The sequence below is a fragment of the Chiloscyllium plagiosum genome, chromosome 27 (genome assembly GCF_004010195.1).
Source record: "Chiloscyllium plagiosum isolate BGI_BamShark_2017 chromosome 27, ASM401019v2, whole genome shotgun sequence".
NCBI lineage: Eukaryota > Metazoa > Chordata > Chondrichthyes > Orectolobiformes > Hemiscylliidae > Chiloscyllium > Chiloscyllium plagiosum.
Window position 1 is genome coordinate 16847456 of NC_057736.1, and position 18335 is coordinate 16865790.

The 18335-nt window shown below is 40.7% G+C and overlaps 1 protein-coding gene across 1 annotated transcript in view; it reads right to left on the minus strand.

Moving 5' to 3' along the window:
• Window positions 1-3791: 3791 nt before the first annotated feature.
• The window catches only part of LOC122563597 (glucocorticoid modulatory element-binding protein 1-like), a 44341-nt gene continuing 29797 nt past the window's right edge, over window positions 3792-18335 (minus strand). Inside the window, exons 7-9 of the mRNA XM_043717524.1 lie at window positions 10050-10187; window positions 7159-7281; window positions 3792-5558 (exon numbers count right to left, since the gene is read on the minus strand). Coding sequence (XP_043573459.1) covers window positions 4837-5558; window positions 7159-7281; window positions 10050-10187 — 983 coding nt within the window. The 3' untranslated portion in view covers window positions 3792-4836. The remainder of the gene's footprint in view (window positions 5559-7158; window positions 7282-10049; window positions 10188-18335) is intronic.

An 18335-nucleotide genomic window follows, 5' to 3' on the forward strand; every position in this document is an offset into this window, starting at 1 on the left:
AGATGACCTCTTAGTATCCTAGACTAGGAAAAATATCCATCCTGAATCCAAAAATAATTTTGTTGGTACCTACTTTTGTAGAAGTTCCACACTTCTAACATCTATTGCATACATCTATTGCATTCTTCTGATTTCCCTCACTTTGATTATAAGCTTCATTCTCCATATTCTGCATTTCCCTATCTGTATTATTTCTTTATCAAAGTTTACCTTATAAAAACTTTCAAAACTATAGAGACTCCTTTATCTTTAAAATGCCATGGTCCACAAGCCTAGTCTTGGTCTTTCTGCAAACTATTCCTTGAAACCTCGGTTAACAAATGAATCTGTGCTGCACTCCTTCCAAGCTAACACATATTTCCAAGGTATACAGAACTTTAAATAATGTGATAACTAAGGTTTTGTTAGGCTGCAGCAAAACTTCCTTTTTGTATTCTAGCCTACCTGTAAAGGCTAAAGGCAACCTGACTGATGGGCCATTCAAGTCAATTCAATGAGTCAGGACTGATTGAGGCAAAGTAATCAGTAACTCCAGACAAAACATGGATCTACTGGACAGCTTGGCTTCATGCTGTATTTGGGAGAGCAGGTAACTAATTTGGCCATTGGAAACTGCCAATAAGATTTTGGACTGAAATCTGGAAAGCTAATTATCACAATAATTAGATACATCTACGCAACTCACATTAAATATAAGAGCAGACTTTGGGAAAACAATGCTAGCGCTTGTAAGTGCACAAATTAAGCAACAACTTGCGAGGAAAACTTGAAATTGCTACAAATTGCTCTATGGCTCATGCCACCCTGAAGCACTGTCATAAATCAGCATCTCTCCCTCAACCTCAGTCAGGGAGCTACTGCAATTCTGCACCAGTTATTTATTAGTCCTCTTGCAGAAAATGTAGTTTAGTATGCAATGTCATAACTAACAATTATCACATTGGTAAAGGATAACGACCAATCAACTTCTCTAGCACAAACTTAACATAGCTTCATTTCTTTAGATTGTAAATGGCCATGAGATTTTAGGTACAAATTTAATTTTTAAAAATTTCAGTCACTAATCTCTTCCACAATTCAGTTAGATCACAACTGATCTGTACCTCAACAATACCAATCTGTCTTGTGAAACAGTTTCCTAAAGTAGTAAATTTGTACATAGTATGGGCTGAAGTAGCACCAAAATCTAAGAGGGAAATGTTTTCCACATAAGAAGTTGGTAGAATATGAAATGTTAACTTTACCACAATTGACTATTGAATTAGAAATTTAAACAAGATAAACTTAAAAGAATATGCGCTTTAGAAAACATTACAAAACTACACAGAACAGCAGCATAAAATTGAAGGTTAAAGAACCAGCAGCATCACAGGAACCATTTGATAAATATAAATTCTATCAATCCAAGTCATACATTAAGGTGCACTGCAACCTTTAGGAAATGCGACCAAAAACGTACTGGGCAAGGCAATCTTAAGATAACTTTCAAACATATTGAGAGGGCTTGTGATTACCAAGAGCTTCAAGTACAAATAGCACATTCAAGAGAGTTGAAGGCTCTACTACATAGATTGAGCTGATTGCGATGCACAAAAGCCCAGAGTCAGATGACTGAAAGGTATAAGACACAAGGAAGATTCAAGGACTTTGCAGAGCTAGTGTAATCATTAAGTGAGAACAAGTAATTAAGACACCAAATTCATGCAATTATTCAGCACAATTGTAGGTTACATCCACACAAACTTATAATCATTGTCTTATTATAAATTTAGGAATATAGATGTTCTACTTCTGGATCAAAGTAAAGGTCAGTTGATCCAAATGGATTTTGCTACAACCCAACAATATACCTTAGCCGTAGAAAGCATTTCCACATGGAACAAATTAGCCTGAAGGCAGAAGACAAAGTGGTAGTGGAAGGTTATTTTTCAGACTGGAGGCCTGCAACCAGCAGTGTGCCACAAGGATCGATGCTGGGTCCACTGCTTTTAGACATTGATATAAGTGATTTGGATGTAAACGTAGGAGAAATGGTTAGTAAATTTGTAGAGGTCACCAAAATTGGTGGTGTACCGAACAAGGGTTACCTCAGTGTAAAATGGGACCTTGATCAAATGGGCTGAGGAGTGACAGATGGAGTTTAATTTAGATAAATGTGAAGTGTTGCATTTTGGTGAGGCAAATCAGGGCAGGGTTTAATAATAAGGTCCTGGGCAGTGTTGCCTAACACAGAGACCGTCGTATGCAAGCTCATAGACTCTTGAAAGTGGAGTCACAGTAGTACCTTTCACAAGGTAGTGAAAAAGCCATTTGACACACTTGCATTTATTAATCAGTACATTGGGTTTATGAGTTAGGATATCATGTTATGGCTATAGAAAACATTGGCTAGGCCACTTTTGGAATTATAGTATTCATTTCTCGTCTCCCTGCTAATAGGAAAGATATTGTTAAACTTAAAAGGGTGCAGAAAAGGTTGACAACATCTTGCCAGGGTTGGAGAGGCTGTGGTTATTTTCCCTGGAGTGCCAGAGGCTGAGGGGTGACCTTATGGAGATGTGTAAAGTCACGAGGGGCATAGATAGGGTGAATAGCCATGGTCTTTTTCCCAGCATAAGGGAGACGAAAACTAGAAGGCATCGAAAGGGGTGGGGGGGGGGGGGAATGAGAGAGAGAGAAAAAGGATTTAAAAGGGACCTAAGCAGCAACTTTTTCACAGAGGGTGGTACATGAAAAGTATGAACTGCCAGAGAAAGTGGAGACAGCTAGTACAATTAAAAGGCATCTGGATGGGTACATGAATAGCAAGTGTCTAGAGGGATATGGGCTAATGCTGCCAAATGGGATCAAAGAGTCTGTTTCCATGCTGTACCTGTGACTCTAAATATCTTTCACTTCCCAAACTCATTACCTATATTTGGGAGATTTATAAACCATTTATGGAAAGCAAACTTTTTCTGCGAGGGCCTATTTGCTTCCTCTAATTTTGACATTTTGCACATCAAATTCTTTTATTTATTCCTAGGAGCCAGACACTAGATGCTAAGCTATGGGATTCCTTCACTAAATCTGCAGACTTTCCAGTTCTTCCTCCTCTCTCAAATATAAAGATGCAAATACATATAACATCATGCATAACTATAGCATGTCACACACCACATTAGAGCCAAAGAAGTATTTTTGAAGTGTAATACTATATAATTTGGAAGACTTGTAATTTATATTCAAAACTTCTTTGATTAAACTTCAATCAGCTGTTTTTCTTTGGCTTTGTCATTACCTGATCAGGTTGTGAAAAGCCTGGTGTTCTACTTCATTAAAGGCACTATATAAATGTATTTTATTACCACAAGGAAATAGGCTGAGACAAGTCAAACTCTGTCTTGATGAAAAGTAATTGACTTTAAATGTTAACGGTTTCTCTGCACAGAGGCGGACTTACCTGTTTCCAGCATTTTGTTTCTTTCATTCTTTTCTATGTGAACTCAAAGTAATTTTCACAAGTTAGCGTGATCTAGAAGAACTGTACAGGCTTGAATACACTTTCCAGCTAGGAGCAGCACACAGCAAAGCCACAATACTCTGCACCACCTCCAAGTTCAGAGGCATCCCAGTTGCAGCAATCCTTGCTGTAGCCTTATCTAATGGCCTTTTATCAGAATCTGAAATCTTTTCACCAATGTTAAATTAGGTTTTGTTATCCATCTACCAAGAGTGCAGGGTGAAAGAGTAATTTTAAAAAAAGTAGTCTCAGACATGACACAAAAAGAATTTGAATATTTTCAACCATCTTCCGTCACATGCATTTAATTGTTATACAGGAATGCTATGCATTTTTGTTGGTTTAGTAAAAAAATGTACATAGTGTGGATTCATAATAAGAAGCAAATGAAAACATTACAGGCTCACATTAAGAAACTTTTGAAAACATCATTGGAAAGGAGACACTGAAGCTGCCCTTACACAAATGAGGCTTGTTCAAATTTTGGCAAGGATATACAAGGGTTACACAAGAGTGAAAATAAAAGCACACAGCAAAGTTTGGCAGCATCTGAAAAGAGAAGACAGGTAAATGCTTTACAAGTGAATTTTTTTTTAAAGTTATAAGATGCAGAATTGTGTTTTGATTTTTCAGATGCTGACATATTTTGCTGTGCACTTCCAGCAATTTTGTACTTTTACTTCAGACTTACAGCAGCTGCAGTTGTTTTTTGCTAATCTATTGGTGTAGTGATTGCCTCCCAGAACTGTTTCCAAGTACCCAATGCAGCATTGTTATTAACATAGTTGATTTTGTCACCACCAACCATTCTTTTATGCTTTTGCTTTGTTTCACACTGCAAGAATACCCTCATCTCTTCCAGGGACAGAAATCAAAATTGAATGTTATCATCAGCCTCAGGTTAATTAAAACTGAATCAATCCACCCAGTGTTGGTTAATACGTGGTGACTAACTGGAAGGATGTGGGTCAGGTATTTAACTTTTATTTACATACATCAATGAACCTGAGCGTGCATCCTCTTTACAACTTATTCTGGGCAGGAAAGGCGACAGACAATGCGAGATTGCTAAGGTCAAGATGCTAACATGCTACCCAAACATTTTTTTGGCTGTTAGCAGCTTGCAAAACAAGGCAAACTGGAGTAAATTCTGATCCAAGGTTGGGGGTCCAGTTGAACAGGCGGACCACAGCGTATAGAATGCATAATAATATTGCATTCCTTCTTTTAAAAAATCCTCAGGGTGAAATTCATATCTTTTACACATAACTATGTTTTGGTAACAGTACATTCAGATACAGCCAAGCAAATACTTCAATAACTCAAGTTTATAATTAATTTTTCTCATTTCGCTCATTCTGCTGTTCCTCCTGGGTCACAACTTCGATGGCTTGTATTTGGGTTTCGTTGTCCGTGTCCGGCACCTTGTCATCACACTCTGCTTCTGCTGTACCATCTGGGTCCGAGTCCATCTCTGGCCCAGGGTGAATCTCAATCACAGTTTGTGATTCTGCCGTTGAATGGTCAACACTGTGACTCTGAACGACAGATACAAGACCAGAGTCCACGGTGACCAGTTCTACAGGGCCCATGTTCATGCCTGCCATGGTCGTGATGGTGTTGCTATCTTGGATGGCAGCTGTGCTCAGTAGGGCAAGGCTGGAGGCAGGATGAATGGTGACTGTGTCAGAGGCAGTCGTCTTGGCTGCAGTGACCACGCCAGCATACCTGGTGAAGAGCTGGGACCCACCTGACAACGTGTGTACGGTGACAGGACTGGACTGTTGGCCAATGGCCATAGGCATGGTTGTGACATTGGCGACAGAGAAGTTTGTTCCTATTGGAGTGATAGCAATAGGTGAAATGACGGTGAACTGGGGTGTTTGGACAGGTGTGGTTGGGGTGAGAATAGTGGCGGAGGCAGGTCGCTGCAGTCGGGGGCGCTTGTTGGGTTTGGGAGTAGCAATCGGCATCAGCACTACGTTTTGCAGAGTTTGGTTTTTCAGTTTCTGCTCCTTGGCTCGTCTCCTCTGCTCTTCCAGCTGACGTTCTAGTTCTGTTGTTGGAAAGTGGAGAAAATTAGAGAGGGGCAAGAAAATGAAAGGGCAAGCTACTTAATTTCTAACATTAACAATGATAACTTCATATGTTTGTGTTACACTCCTTAGTACATGTAGAATTATAAGGAATGAAAAGTAATCAATATTAAAGATTACATGGCATGTACATACATGGCTCTTTAAGGGAAGACAATGAAAAGTTACGAGCATTACGGAATAAAAATAAACTCCATCAGTGCAATCATTTACAAATTTAAAAATGAATGGTATTGATTTCTACCAGACAACTCTTGCCCCTCTATCCACAACTTCAGCATCCATTATCTCTTGCTGTCTCTTAATCTCCTCCAAGATCTCTGGGTTCTCACAGTTCTGGCTCTTTACACAACACCAACAGCTGCCTAGGCCTCAAGTGCTGGAATACCCTCCATAAGTCTGCCCACTTTGGCCACACACTCTCCACTTAGATGATCCTTAAAATCTACCTCTTTTCAAGTTTTTGGTTACTTATCCAGCTGAGTGCCAAATTTGGCTTGTAATCATACCTGTGAAGCGTTGAGATGGTTTATTGCACAAATGAAAGTGAATATATAAAACTTTTTGTTGCACTATGAAGATGTTCCATTGACAGTTAGTGAAATGTCAGGAACTTTACAGAGTCCCAAACATTAACAAATTGGTACCCAGTCTAATTCTAACAGAAGGCACAAACTAGATATACAACTAGAAAATTACAGTAGACCTTGAATTTCACAACATGATCTGAGTTTGAGAATAAGGTAGAAATTTTTATTAATGATAGACATCAATATAAAATTCCAGGCAAAGTACACAACAAAAATAAAAAATGACACAACCAAACCCACTATGTAGCTACCTTAACAACAGATGCTGAATTTTATAGGCCATCAAGACTATTGAGATAAAGGACTCAGAAGTTGCCTTACAAAGGGATTCGAATGGAGGGCACCCAGATTCCACATTCTTTATATAGGGTTTCCAACAGCAGCAAACAAGACAAGTTCATCTGAAGGCAACAGGCTTCTATCAGTAACAGGAATGCAACTATTAAGAAAAGCTTAATACCTCTATGCACCTCAATAATTGGTGAAAGTTGCATAGTCCCAGAGGACCATAGACCGCACTCTCATTAGTGTGATGTTAGTGATGAGCTCAGATTGAGAGTCACTATGCCTCAGGTGAGGGGCAGCATTAAGGTGAGGCCTTTAGGGCGACTTCAGCCAACACAAGAAATGAATCGGCATTGATGGTGTCACTCCATCATAATTCAGCCAACTGAACCCCTACCTGCAAGAACAGGAATGCCTATTACTGATTAAAACAAGAGCCTGAGATCAATTTTTAATTGGCAGTATATATCACTATCTGGATTAAATGGATATCTGAATTGTGGGAGGAGCTGAATAATGAACAGGTACTTTCCTGGAGTGATAGCCATCTCACCTTAATCCTCAAAGACATCTGGCAGATCTCACAACTGGGCTGGCAAAGAAATATACCTGCTTCTTTGGCCCTGGAGCCAGTGTTCTGGGTGACCTGTCACCTTCACACAGAGAAGGGGTTGAGACAACTTACCTGCAAGGTCATTATGAATTTGTTCTTGGCTTTGATCAGTCTGACTCTTCCTTTTGTCCAAAACCTTCTTCACAGTCTCCAGCAGGCCAAAAGTATGAGCCATATTGTTCAGGACAGCAGCATCTGAAAGGAAAGCACAGATATTTGCAATATCTCCAATCCAGAATAGGCATTACTGATCACATACCCATCAGCCCGCTTGTCCAACTAAGCATCCTAAAATCACAAACCATTGCTGGGTTTACCCTGCAATCATCCAGTACCTCACAACAGTGTTCATTAATGGGCAAATAAAGATTCTGTCAACAGGCTAATTTATGGTGGAGGATATCACAAGGAAGGTTGATATTCTCGCCAATAATTCAGGCAGTGATGATAATAATCAAGAATAGAATTCTGGTTACTTTTTTTTCCCACATTAATAATGTAACAACTACAGCTTTATCAATAATTAACAGTGTAGAATCATTATTCTTTTTGTTGTGGATGTTGCGAACAAAGTCAGCATTGGCTTGCTCATCCTTAATTACGTCCTGAACTGAATGGCTTGTTGGGTCATTTCAGAGAACGGTTCATTGTTGTGGATCTGGAGACAGATGCTGGACATGCAAGAATAGCAGATTTCCTTTCCTAAAGGGCATTAATGAATCAGATGACCTTTTACAACTGATAGCAGCTTTATAGCACCAATATTGAGAAGTTTAATTCCAGACTTTTTTTTCCAGGAAAACATCAACTGATGTTTTAATTTCCACCCACGGTCACAGTAGGATATGACATGAGCCGAGTCTCTGGATTATTCTCCTCGTGACAAGCATTACACCACAATCTTCATGTTCAAATTTATAGATCAGCTATGATCTCATTAAACTTTGGAACACATTTCAAGGGCTAAATGGCCCACTCCTGTTCCTCCATTGATACGCTTAGATCATTCTAGGTTATTTAGGTTCTAAAAATCACGAATGGGAATGCCAAAAGCAGCCCTGTGCAAACTTCCAGGAACTCAAAAACAAACTGAGAAAACAAGACGTGCACACTTGTCAATTAGTCTGTATTGCCTGATCATTGGGGGCAGTGTTGGCAAGTCTCAAGGGCACTAGATAGTTCATCTGCAGCAGCCTGAAGAATACTGCAGTAAAGCGGGTGATGGTGGTGGTGGAAAGAAACAGAAATTAATTAATCAGATAACAAAAGTAACTGACATGCAAAAGCATTTGTACGTGAAAACTTCATCAAGATTATGAGGAAACTTGCCACAAAGTCTAAGAAGGGATTTGGGGAGATGACCAAAGGTTTGGTCATAAAGTCAGGAGTTTATAGAGATGTGCAGCATAGAAAGAGACCCTTCGGTCTAACTCATCCATGCTGACCAGATATCCTAACCTAATCTAGTCCCATGTGCCAACACTTGGCCCATATCCCTCTAAACCCTTCCTATTCATATATCTATCCAGATGCTTTTTAAATGTTGCAATTGTACCAGCCTCCACCACTTCCTCTGGCAGCCCATTCCACACATGCACCACCCTATGCGTGAAAAAGTTGTCCCTTAGGTTCCTTTCAATTCTTTCCGTTCTCACCCTTAACCCACGCACTCTAGTTCTGGACACCCCCACCCAAGGGAAAAGACCTTGTCTATTTACTCTATCCATGCCCCTCATGATTTTATAAACCTCTATAAGGTCACCCCTTAGCCTCCGACACTCCAGAGAAAACAGCCCCAGCCTATTCAGCCTCTCCCTATAGCTCAAATCCTCCAACCCCGGCAAAATCCTTGTAAATCTTTTCTGAACCCTTTCATGTTTCACAACATCCTTCCAGTAGGAGGGAGACCAGAACTGCAAACAATATTCTCAAAGTGGCCTAACCAATGTCCTGTGCAGCCACAACATGACCATCCAACTCCTATACTTGATGCTCTGTCCAATAAAGGAAAGCATTCCAAACACCTTCTTCACTATCCTATCTACCTGCGACTCCACTTTCTAGGAGCTATGAACCTGCACTCCAAGGTCTCTTTGTTCAGCAACAGTTCCCAGGACCGTACCATTAAGGTGTATAAGCCCTGCTATGATTTGTCTTTCCAAAATACAACACCTTGCATTTATCTAAATTAAATTCTATCTGCCACTCCTCAGCCCATTGGTCCATCTGATCAAGATCCAATTGTACTCTGAGGTAACCTTCTTCGCTGTCCATTATACCTCCAATTTGGTGTCATTTGCAAACTTACTAACTAAAGCTCCTATGCCCACATCCAAATCATTTATGTCAATGACAAAAAGCGGTTGACCTAGCACCGATCCTTGTGGCACACCGTTGGTCACAGGCCTCCAGTCAAAGAAACGCATTTAAAGATGATCTGAAAGGATAGAACTGCTAGAGACGGAGGATGTTAGAGAGAAAATCTGAGAGATTGCACAGAGACAAATGAAGATAAAGCCATGGGTGGTGAAGGAAAGGTGGAGAGGAAGCAAAGGAGTTTAGCAAGAGAACACTCTAGTATTTAGGGAACAGAAGGAATTTGATATGGGCGTGGAAAGTTAGGGATGGGGAAAGGAATCCACAAAGACATTAAAGATGAGGGTACAGATTGAAATTTGAGGCAGAGTCCAGGAAGGCCAATGAGAATGGTTGGTAAGCTGGATTTGTTCAGTAGGATATGGACAGTAGGTCCTTTGCGAAACGGAGGTGTTTCAAAAGTGGAGGTGGAGAGTCCAGTGTAGACAGCATTACAGTAGGGGCATCACAACATAAACTTCTCAGACTCGAGTCTGCAAGATCTTCAAGTGAACAGTCACCAGACAGAGAGCAGATAATCAACTTCACGGAAACATTTGACAGCCAATACCCAAATACAAAATACAGCCAGATGTTCCCCTACCTACCTGTGATTTGTAATGGAGTCTGACACATCCTCTGCTGAACACCTGCCAACATCTCCATCAGCTCCTTCTGAATGTTAGTAACAACTTCTCCCAGCAGACCCACATCCGCTATTCCTTTCCAGAAGGCCAGGGTGTCTTCTGCAACAAGAAATAAAACCTCTTTAGAAGCCAGATATTCCATCAACTCCGGAATGTAGATTCAGAGAGTATGTTAGAGAACAAAACCGACAGTATTTGTGAAATAAGAATTCAAACTTCATTTCCTACATTACAAACTTTCATAAACCTCACAGAGAAACATCAAAATTAACCCGAAATGTTTTGAAGCAGTAACAGACAGGGTTGATAAATGTGGACCCAGGGCTCTCTGACAATCTACACCAAACATGACAGCAGGAGTTTTGAAGTCTGCTGACTGCAGCCTATGTAATGTTAGAAAATTAAATTTGACTCTCTCTGGACATTAATGTAATGTTAAAGGGTTAAACTGTACTAGCACTGAGAGGCAGCAGTGCTAACCACTGAGCCACCGTGCCATTCAGAAATGCTTTCATAGCCATCCCCAGTCAATAAAATTCATTTGCGTGATCATCCTCCGATACTGAAGCATATCACACCTACATTGTCTTGGGGGATCAGTGCATCAGGAAGTCATTTGCATAGCATTTCCCCGGGATTAGGGCATTTACATTATCTCAGAGGATGACCTAATCTGACCATTGCACCTGGGTTAATGTAGTTATGAGGGGAGTGGCCAGAGTATCTGTAAGCATTACCAAATGACCTGCAGAAAGGGGAGGTGTTTTCTTTGTTCAAGACCTCTTTTGACTTGACTTCGCACGCCTGTGAGGAGGGTCAAAGGAGGTCACCTAGCTTGTACAGGCTTTAATAAACTTTAACGGTTTGTAGAAGTTGGTGTTGCAATTACATCCTGTGCCTGAAACTTCAGGAAAAGAACCTAACACCTGAACAGAGATCAAAGCAAGCAGTCAGCCAGTGTGAGAAACAGTGTTTAAGCATTATCTTGGTAAGAAATGGCCACAGTGGGTTGATTTCTGTAATGGGTCAGATTTCATTGATCAAGGATTGGCAGCACAGACACTCTGGGATAAAGCTAGAATACGGTACAGTGCGCACCCAGAAGAGAAGGAGGCAGTTTCGATTTGTTATGTGTACACGGAAAATATAGTTTGAAATGGAAACAGAGGTAACGAGACGTGCTAATTTTAAACCTCCAGTCTCGCGGCAAAATGAAAATTAAATCTGAAATTTTAAAAGAGGAAAATTAGAAAACTGAGGAACAAAACCAAGTCTAAGTGGTTCGTTTGACTGTTTTCAAAACCAGTCTGAAAAGGCTAGATAGCAAAGGAAAGGGCTCATAAGGAGACAGGGACAGGAAAAGGCCCAAATGATGGAGGCAAAGTGTAAGGATTTACAGTCAACTAGTAAGGTCCTTCATCAAGCTCAAACTGAAAATAGGGGCCAAACCGCAGACAAATGCCAGGAGACATCGGCTTTAAAGTCTGTTATTTAGCCAATGAGGTTTTGTCCGCACTCTCTGACAGAGGACAGTACTGTGACGAGAAAGACATGGATTGGGGATATTTAGAGAATGAACTGGCCTGACATGCTCAGTAAGATGTGGTGCACCCTGGTGTCCCATGCCAGAGGAGGTAGAAAGGTGTGCAAAAGATTCAACCCCTCAGACATCATCCACAAGGTGCGGATGATTTGGTTGATGGTCAGGTCTTGGACGAAAGAAGTTGAGGACAAGAAAAACGGCAGAGAAAAATGGAACGAGTAAAAATGAAATACGGGAAGAATTATAGGCAGAAAAAGGGGGACACCCTCACCTGTCTTTGGGATTGCAGCCACAGCCAGAAGTGTTTTAACTGTGGAGGTGCAGAACATTTTGCTCATGGTTGGCCATCTCCATACAGGTAGCTGTCCCATTGCCTCTTGAAGGCTCCTTGACATTGATGAACCAAGCAGAACCAAAGGGTCAAAGTCCCCACATGTGAGTGTCAGGCCTCAAGCCAATGGGACTGTGTGGGAAGACCTCCCTGTACACACTTGGCAGTGTGGAGGAACAGAGGGATCTGGGTGTGCAAGTACATAGATCCCTCAAAAGTTACCACCCAAGTGGATAGGATTGTTAAGAAAGCAAGGGTTGTTTTGGCTTTCATTAATAGGGGGATCGAGTTTAAGAGCCACGAGGTTTTGCTGCAGCTCTACAAGTCCCTGGTGAGACCACACTTGGAATACTGTGTCCAGTTCTGGTCGCCCTAGTACAGGAAAGATACAGAGGCTTTGGAGAGGGTGCAAAAAAGGTTTACCAGGATGCTGCCTGGACTGCAGGGCTTGCCTTGTGAAGAGAGGTTGAATAAGCTCGGACTTCTCTCTCTGGAGAGAAGGAGGAAGAGAGGGGACCTGATCGAGGTATACAAAATAATGAGTGGCATAGATAGAGTCAATAACCAGAGACTTTTCCACAGGGCAGGATTGACTGGTACGAGGAGTCATAGTTTGAAGATATGAGGAGCAAGGTATAAAGGAGACGTCAGAGATTAGATTAGATTAGATTACTTTACAGTGTGGAAACAGGCCCTTCGGCTCAACAAGTCCACACCGACCCGCCGAAGCGCAAACCACCCATACCCCTACATTTACCCCTTACCTAACACTACGGACAATTTAGCATGGCCAATTCACCTGACCTGCACATCTTTGGACTGCGGGAGGAAACCGGAGCACCCAGAGGAAACCCACGCAGACACGGGGAGAATGTGCAAACTCCACACAGTCAGTCGCCTGAGGCGGGAATTGAACCCGGGTCTCTGGCGCTGTGAGGCAGCAGTGCTAACCACTGTGCCACCGTGCCGCCCACAATAGGCTCTTTACGCAGAGAGTTGTGAATGCATGAAATGCGTTGCCAGCTGTGGTGGTGGAAGCAGAGACATTGGGGACATTTAAGTGACTGCTGGACATGCACATGGATAGCAGTGAGTTGAGGGTTGTGTAGGTTAAGTTACTATATTTTACATTAGGATTAAAACTTGGCACAACATCGTGGGTCAAAGGGCCTGTTCTGTGCTGTACTTTTCTATGTTCTATGAAGGCTGGCTCATCAAGTTTTTAATGGACACAGGTGGTTTTCACACTACCACAAAATTAAATATTAATTGGCATTCATAAAATCACCGAGCAGATGGCAGGGATGGAAGCCAAGCCTAGTGACACACAGACAGGGCAACGAGTGATGTTTTAACATCTCCAACCTAGGACTTTCCAGACTCCGTGGTGCGCAGGTCCCACTTAGTGATAGCAAAAGCCAAGCCCTCAGTACACCAAAAACTTTGAGATACAGGGATTATATCATGTTAACCAACTAAAGTCCAGCGGGGCACAGTATAACTGCCACCAATACCACATATCAGGATGAGAGAAGCTTGTTCAAGCTGTGGCTCTGACTGCACCTAAACAGGTCAAGAAACTTAGCCACATATGTTCAGCAGACCTCCGAAGAAAAGGAAAAAGAGTGGACGAAAAACAAACTCTGCCTGAGTGGGAAAGGGAGACAGGAGTGGGCTTAGAAAAATAGCCGAGAAATTTGTTCAATTAGAAACACAGGTGTGTTAACTAAAGAGGAGTAACTGCTGTGAAATTATCTTTATTGCAAAATTTGCACAATTGGGAAAACGATTTATTTGGATTACAGTGTTGGCTGTCATGAATGGCATATGGAACAGGGTGGTACAAACACAAGGGACAAGAGCGAATGATTGAAGTCCAACCACAAGCACACATCATGGTGTGATGAATGCAGTGGCTATATGGTGCTGATGACAGCAAACCAAGACAGGACCTTTACAGGAAAGGACTTTCTGTAACAGTAAATATGACTACGGTGTGTCACAATAATGGGGAAAGCATGATGACTGATCTAATTATTATCAGGCGACACAGGGTAACACCCGATAACCATGCGTGATCCTTGTAGGTCGAGGGGAGGCTGAAAATAGATTACTATGTGAGGATGATTTAAAAATGCCCACAGGTACTCCATATATACTCCCACTAACTGAAGAATATATACAATGCCCTGTGGAACAGGAAGACCTGATTGGCAGAACAGTAATGAAGTAAAGTGTTGTATGAGAATACACATCATGAAATGGTCCAGGTTATACTAGATCTCATTGGGAACCAGGTTACTCAATGGTGTCCGGATGCTTTGCTGAATATATGTAGATATTTAGTGGAGGTTAAAGAGATCCAGAGGGAAAGGAAGTGTAGTAAATTCATCATGGATACAGTTAGCATACTTTGGTTTTGCAGGCAAATCTAGCAGCCAATTTGTGCACAGCAAGATCTGACATACAAGTGCAATGAATGACATTAACCTGGTGGTCACACCTGAGGGGAAAATGCTGGACAGGATACTAGGAGAGTGTACTGCTCTTGTCTATTTACTGCCATGGGATCCAATGAATTTTCATTAACAAGTAAAATGGGGCTTCAATTTAATGTTGCTTTCAAAATCACCTCTGTTGGTATCCTCATTCAGTATGCACTGAAATCGTAAGCTTAAATCAGGCTTTCATGAGAGTGGAACTTGAACCCAATGCTCTCTGACATCAACTCATCTAAGCATATACAAATCAGACAAAACCTCTGCTTGTTACAGGATAGACAGTACAACATTACGTTATTGATTTGAGAAGGTCAGCACCTAGCAGTGCCAGACCAACTGTTTGTACGTTCCCTTCTATTCCAGTGGTTCTCTAAGTAAACATTTCTGACCTAAGTCCGACAGCAAATGTGGCTGGATTATTCTTTCAAAAAAAAAGCAAGAGTTTAATTTGACCCCAAGGGCTTTTGACCGAAACGGCAATTTTCCTGCTCCTCGGATGCTGCCTGACGTGCTGTGCTTTTCCAGCACCACTCTAATCTATACTCTGATTTCCAGCATCTGCAGTACCCAGTTCTGCTCATTTCTATCCGTACAGGTGCACTTAGCAGTGGGGAGATGAAGAAAAGGGGAAACTTGCAAAACATTAAATATAAAAAGATTAGTGGTCCTTAAAGTGCAAAATACTTTTGCTCATTGATCAAAGGCTTATTACAATGTTAAAATATTACATAAATAAAAGCAAAACACTGTGTATGCTGGAAACTTAGAGTAAGAGGAGAAATTGCTAAGAAACTCAGCAAGTCCCATGGCAAAAATAGAAAGAGCTATTACTTCAAGTCCAATAAGACGCTTTTTCAGAGTTCTGAAGTAGCACTGCACTCAAACTTTTAAACTCTTCTCCATAGATGCTGTCTGACTTGCTAAGAAAATTACATGTTATGTATACACAAATATCACTGCAGCAAAACACTTAAAATATTTTGTGATTCAGAACTACAACCTGAAAAAGGTGAACCATTTAAACTGCAGTTCTGTTAACAATTCAACTCGGTTACCAAAGCATGTCTTTAGACCTATTGGTTTTAATGCAACTTGGTTCCGCCTACACTGAATCATGAATTATAGTTCAGCGCAAAACAACTTCTTCCTTTGAAGATAACGCATTTCAACTTAACACAGAATATCACTCTTACACAGGGAAACTTTTAAAATAAAATTCCTGCTTTCAATCACCAGTGCTCAACAGTATGTCCACTGTTCTGTGCTATTCCATAATTTTGGTTGACTGGTGAACTTCATAAATTTAGTGAAATCCAGAAATATGTTCATCACAAGTCCACATGGCTGGTAACATCCTTTAACTTTCCAGTAACAGGCCAAGATGATTTTAATCACTCCTGAAGGTGAACTACAGCTGAGATGAGCAGAATCGGAATGCAAGAATTCCTCACCTACATGACTCAGTAGTAGTTTATTTAATTTGTATGGCACAGTGAAGCAACATCTTACAGACCGACCAAAAAATGCAGAAGCAGAATTAGTGATTTGGTCAAGTCTGCTCCACCATTCAAAGACCTCACTGCCTATTGTGCCTCAAAACCGCTTTCATTGCTTTCCCACGGAGTCCCCTGTTCCCTTACTGATAGAAAATTACCATCCACCTTGAGCAGTTTTAACCCAACTGTGATGGGTCTCTGGGGTAAAGAACTCCATAGATTCACAACTCTCAAGAAATTGTTCCTTATCTGGCTTTAATGGGCAATCCTGCACTCAGATTATGCCACCTGACTCTAGACTCTTCCATAATGGGAACATCTTACATCTAGCTGCCAAGTCCCTCTAAGACTCATTCAAAGAAGTCACGTCGTATTCTACTAAACTCAAGTGAGGTTCAACCTACTCAATCTTTCCTTCTAAGAAAATCTCCCCATTCCAGGGATCAAACTTGTGAAGCTTCTCTGGAATGCCTCCACTGCCAGGATATCATTCCTTAGATAACTCAAGCAATCACAGAGATGCTTTGTGTCAATACAGGGTCTTCAAGCATGTATTTCCTAGTGCCAATTTTCTGTCCAAATAATCATCCAAATCCCTCCAAACTGTCTCAATCAAACTTCCAGGCAGTGCACTCCGTACTCTATTCGCGGTGTGAAGATGATTTTTCTCTCATCACATTTATTCCCTTTGCAAAACATTTTAAATCTGTGTCTATTAATTCTCTACCATTTTAAAGCAGGAATTGTTCCTCCCCATCATCCACGCATGATTTTTAAAACCTCTTTCAAATTTCCTCATAGCTATTTTCCCAACTCCTTTAATCTTGTTGCATAACGGAAATTTTGCATCCCTGAAACCACTCCTGCAAAATGCTTCTGTACCGTCTCTAATGTGTTCATATACTTCCCCCAAAAGGTACATAGTTCTCCAGCCCCTATTAATAAAACCAAGGTGAACAAAATTGTTCACAGCGTTCTAGGTGTGGCTTATATAGTTTTACCAAGGTTTTCCTATCTTTGTACATCATTGCTATTAATAATGGCCAATACTCCATTTGCCTCCTTTAGTTCCCAGAGAAGTTGGATGCTCTTTTTCGTGCACAAGGAATCCCAAATTTGCTGTGTCATAGTTTTCTATAGTTTAGCTCCATTTAAGGAATATTTGGTCCATCTCAAAGGAGATAAGACTGATTTTTCAGAAGAAATGGGTTAAAGCATTATGGAACATGGGTAGGCAAGTGGAGTTGACGCAAAGATGAGATCTGTCATGACTGCATTAAATAGTGGAGCACACTCAAAGCCTGAATTGACTTCTGCTCCTACTTTGCATGAATTATGCTTTCTGACAAAATCCATGACTTCACATTTTCCTATTTACCTGCAAAGTTCCTGTCTATATCCCTCTGTAAGCTGACATAATTGCCACTTGCCTTTCCACTTATTTTAGTGTTGTTACATACATTCAAGGCTGAGGTAGACTGATTTGTAATCAATAAGGGAATTAGGCGTAATGGACGCACTTAACTACGGTATATCCACTCTCCTCATTCAAGTCGTTAACATATATTGTAAATAATTGTAGCCCAGCATGGATTACTGTGGCCCTTGACATTCTGAAAATGTTCCCCGCATCCCAATTTTGTGTTTTCTAATAGATGGCCAATTCCTTATCCATGCTAATATACTACCTTCAACAACATGGGCTCTTCTATTATTAAGTGATAATTTCTAAAAAGCGTTCAATATTTAATAAGTTTGTCAGGCATGATTTTCCCTTCATTAAGTCATGTTGACTTTGTTTGATTATTTTATAGATTTCTAAGAGTTTTCTTACATTCGTTATAACAGACTAACACTTTCCCAATGACAAATGTTTGACTAGCTGGGCCTATTGTTAGCAGTTTATTATCAGTTCCTCTTTCCTTCTTGAAGGGTGTTACTTTAGCAGTTTTCCAATCCTCTGGGAATTTGAGAACCCAAGCATATGCAGATTAGTATCAGTGCATCCACTATGTCTATAGCCACTTACTTCCTTTATTATCCTCAAACATAACTAACTAGGTCTCAACGACACATCAGCCTTTTGCACCTATCATTTCATGAGTATCATTTCTCTAGTGATAATTATTGTATTTGCTTCCTCTTCCTCTTTTGCCTTTTATTAATATTTTTGGAATACTAGGTCTTGTCCTGTGAAAACTGATGTGAACTATTTATTCAACTCTTTTGCCATTTGTTAGTTCCATTCTCCAATTTACCCTCAAACTTTATTCTCTTCCTCTACTTTTTAAAAAAAGTCATGCTTTGTTTGTTTTTAAATCTTTCCCAAACCTCTGACTTGCCAGTAATCTTAACCACATTTAATGCTAATTTTTT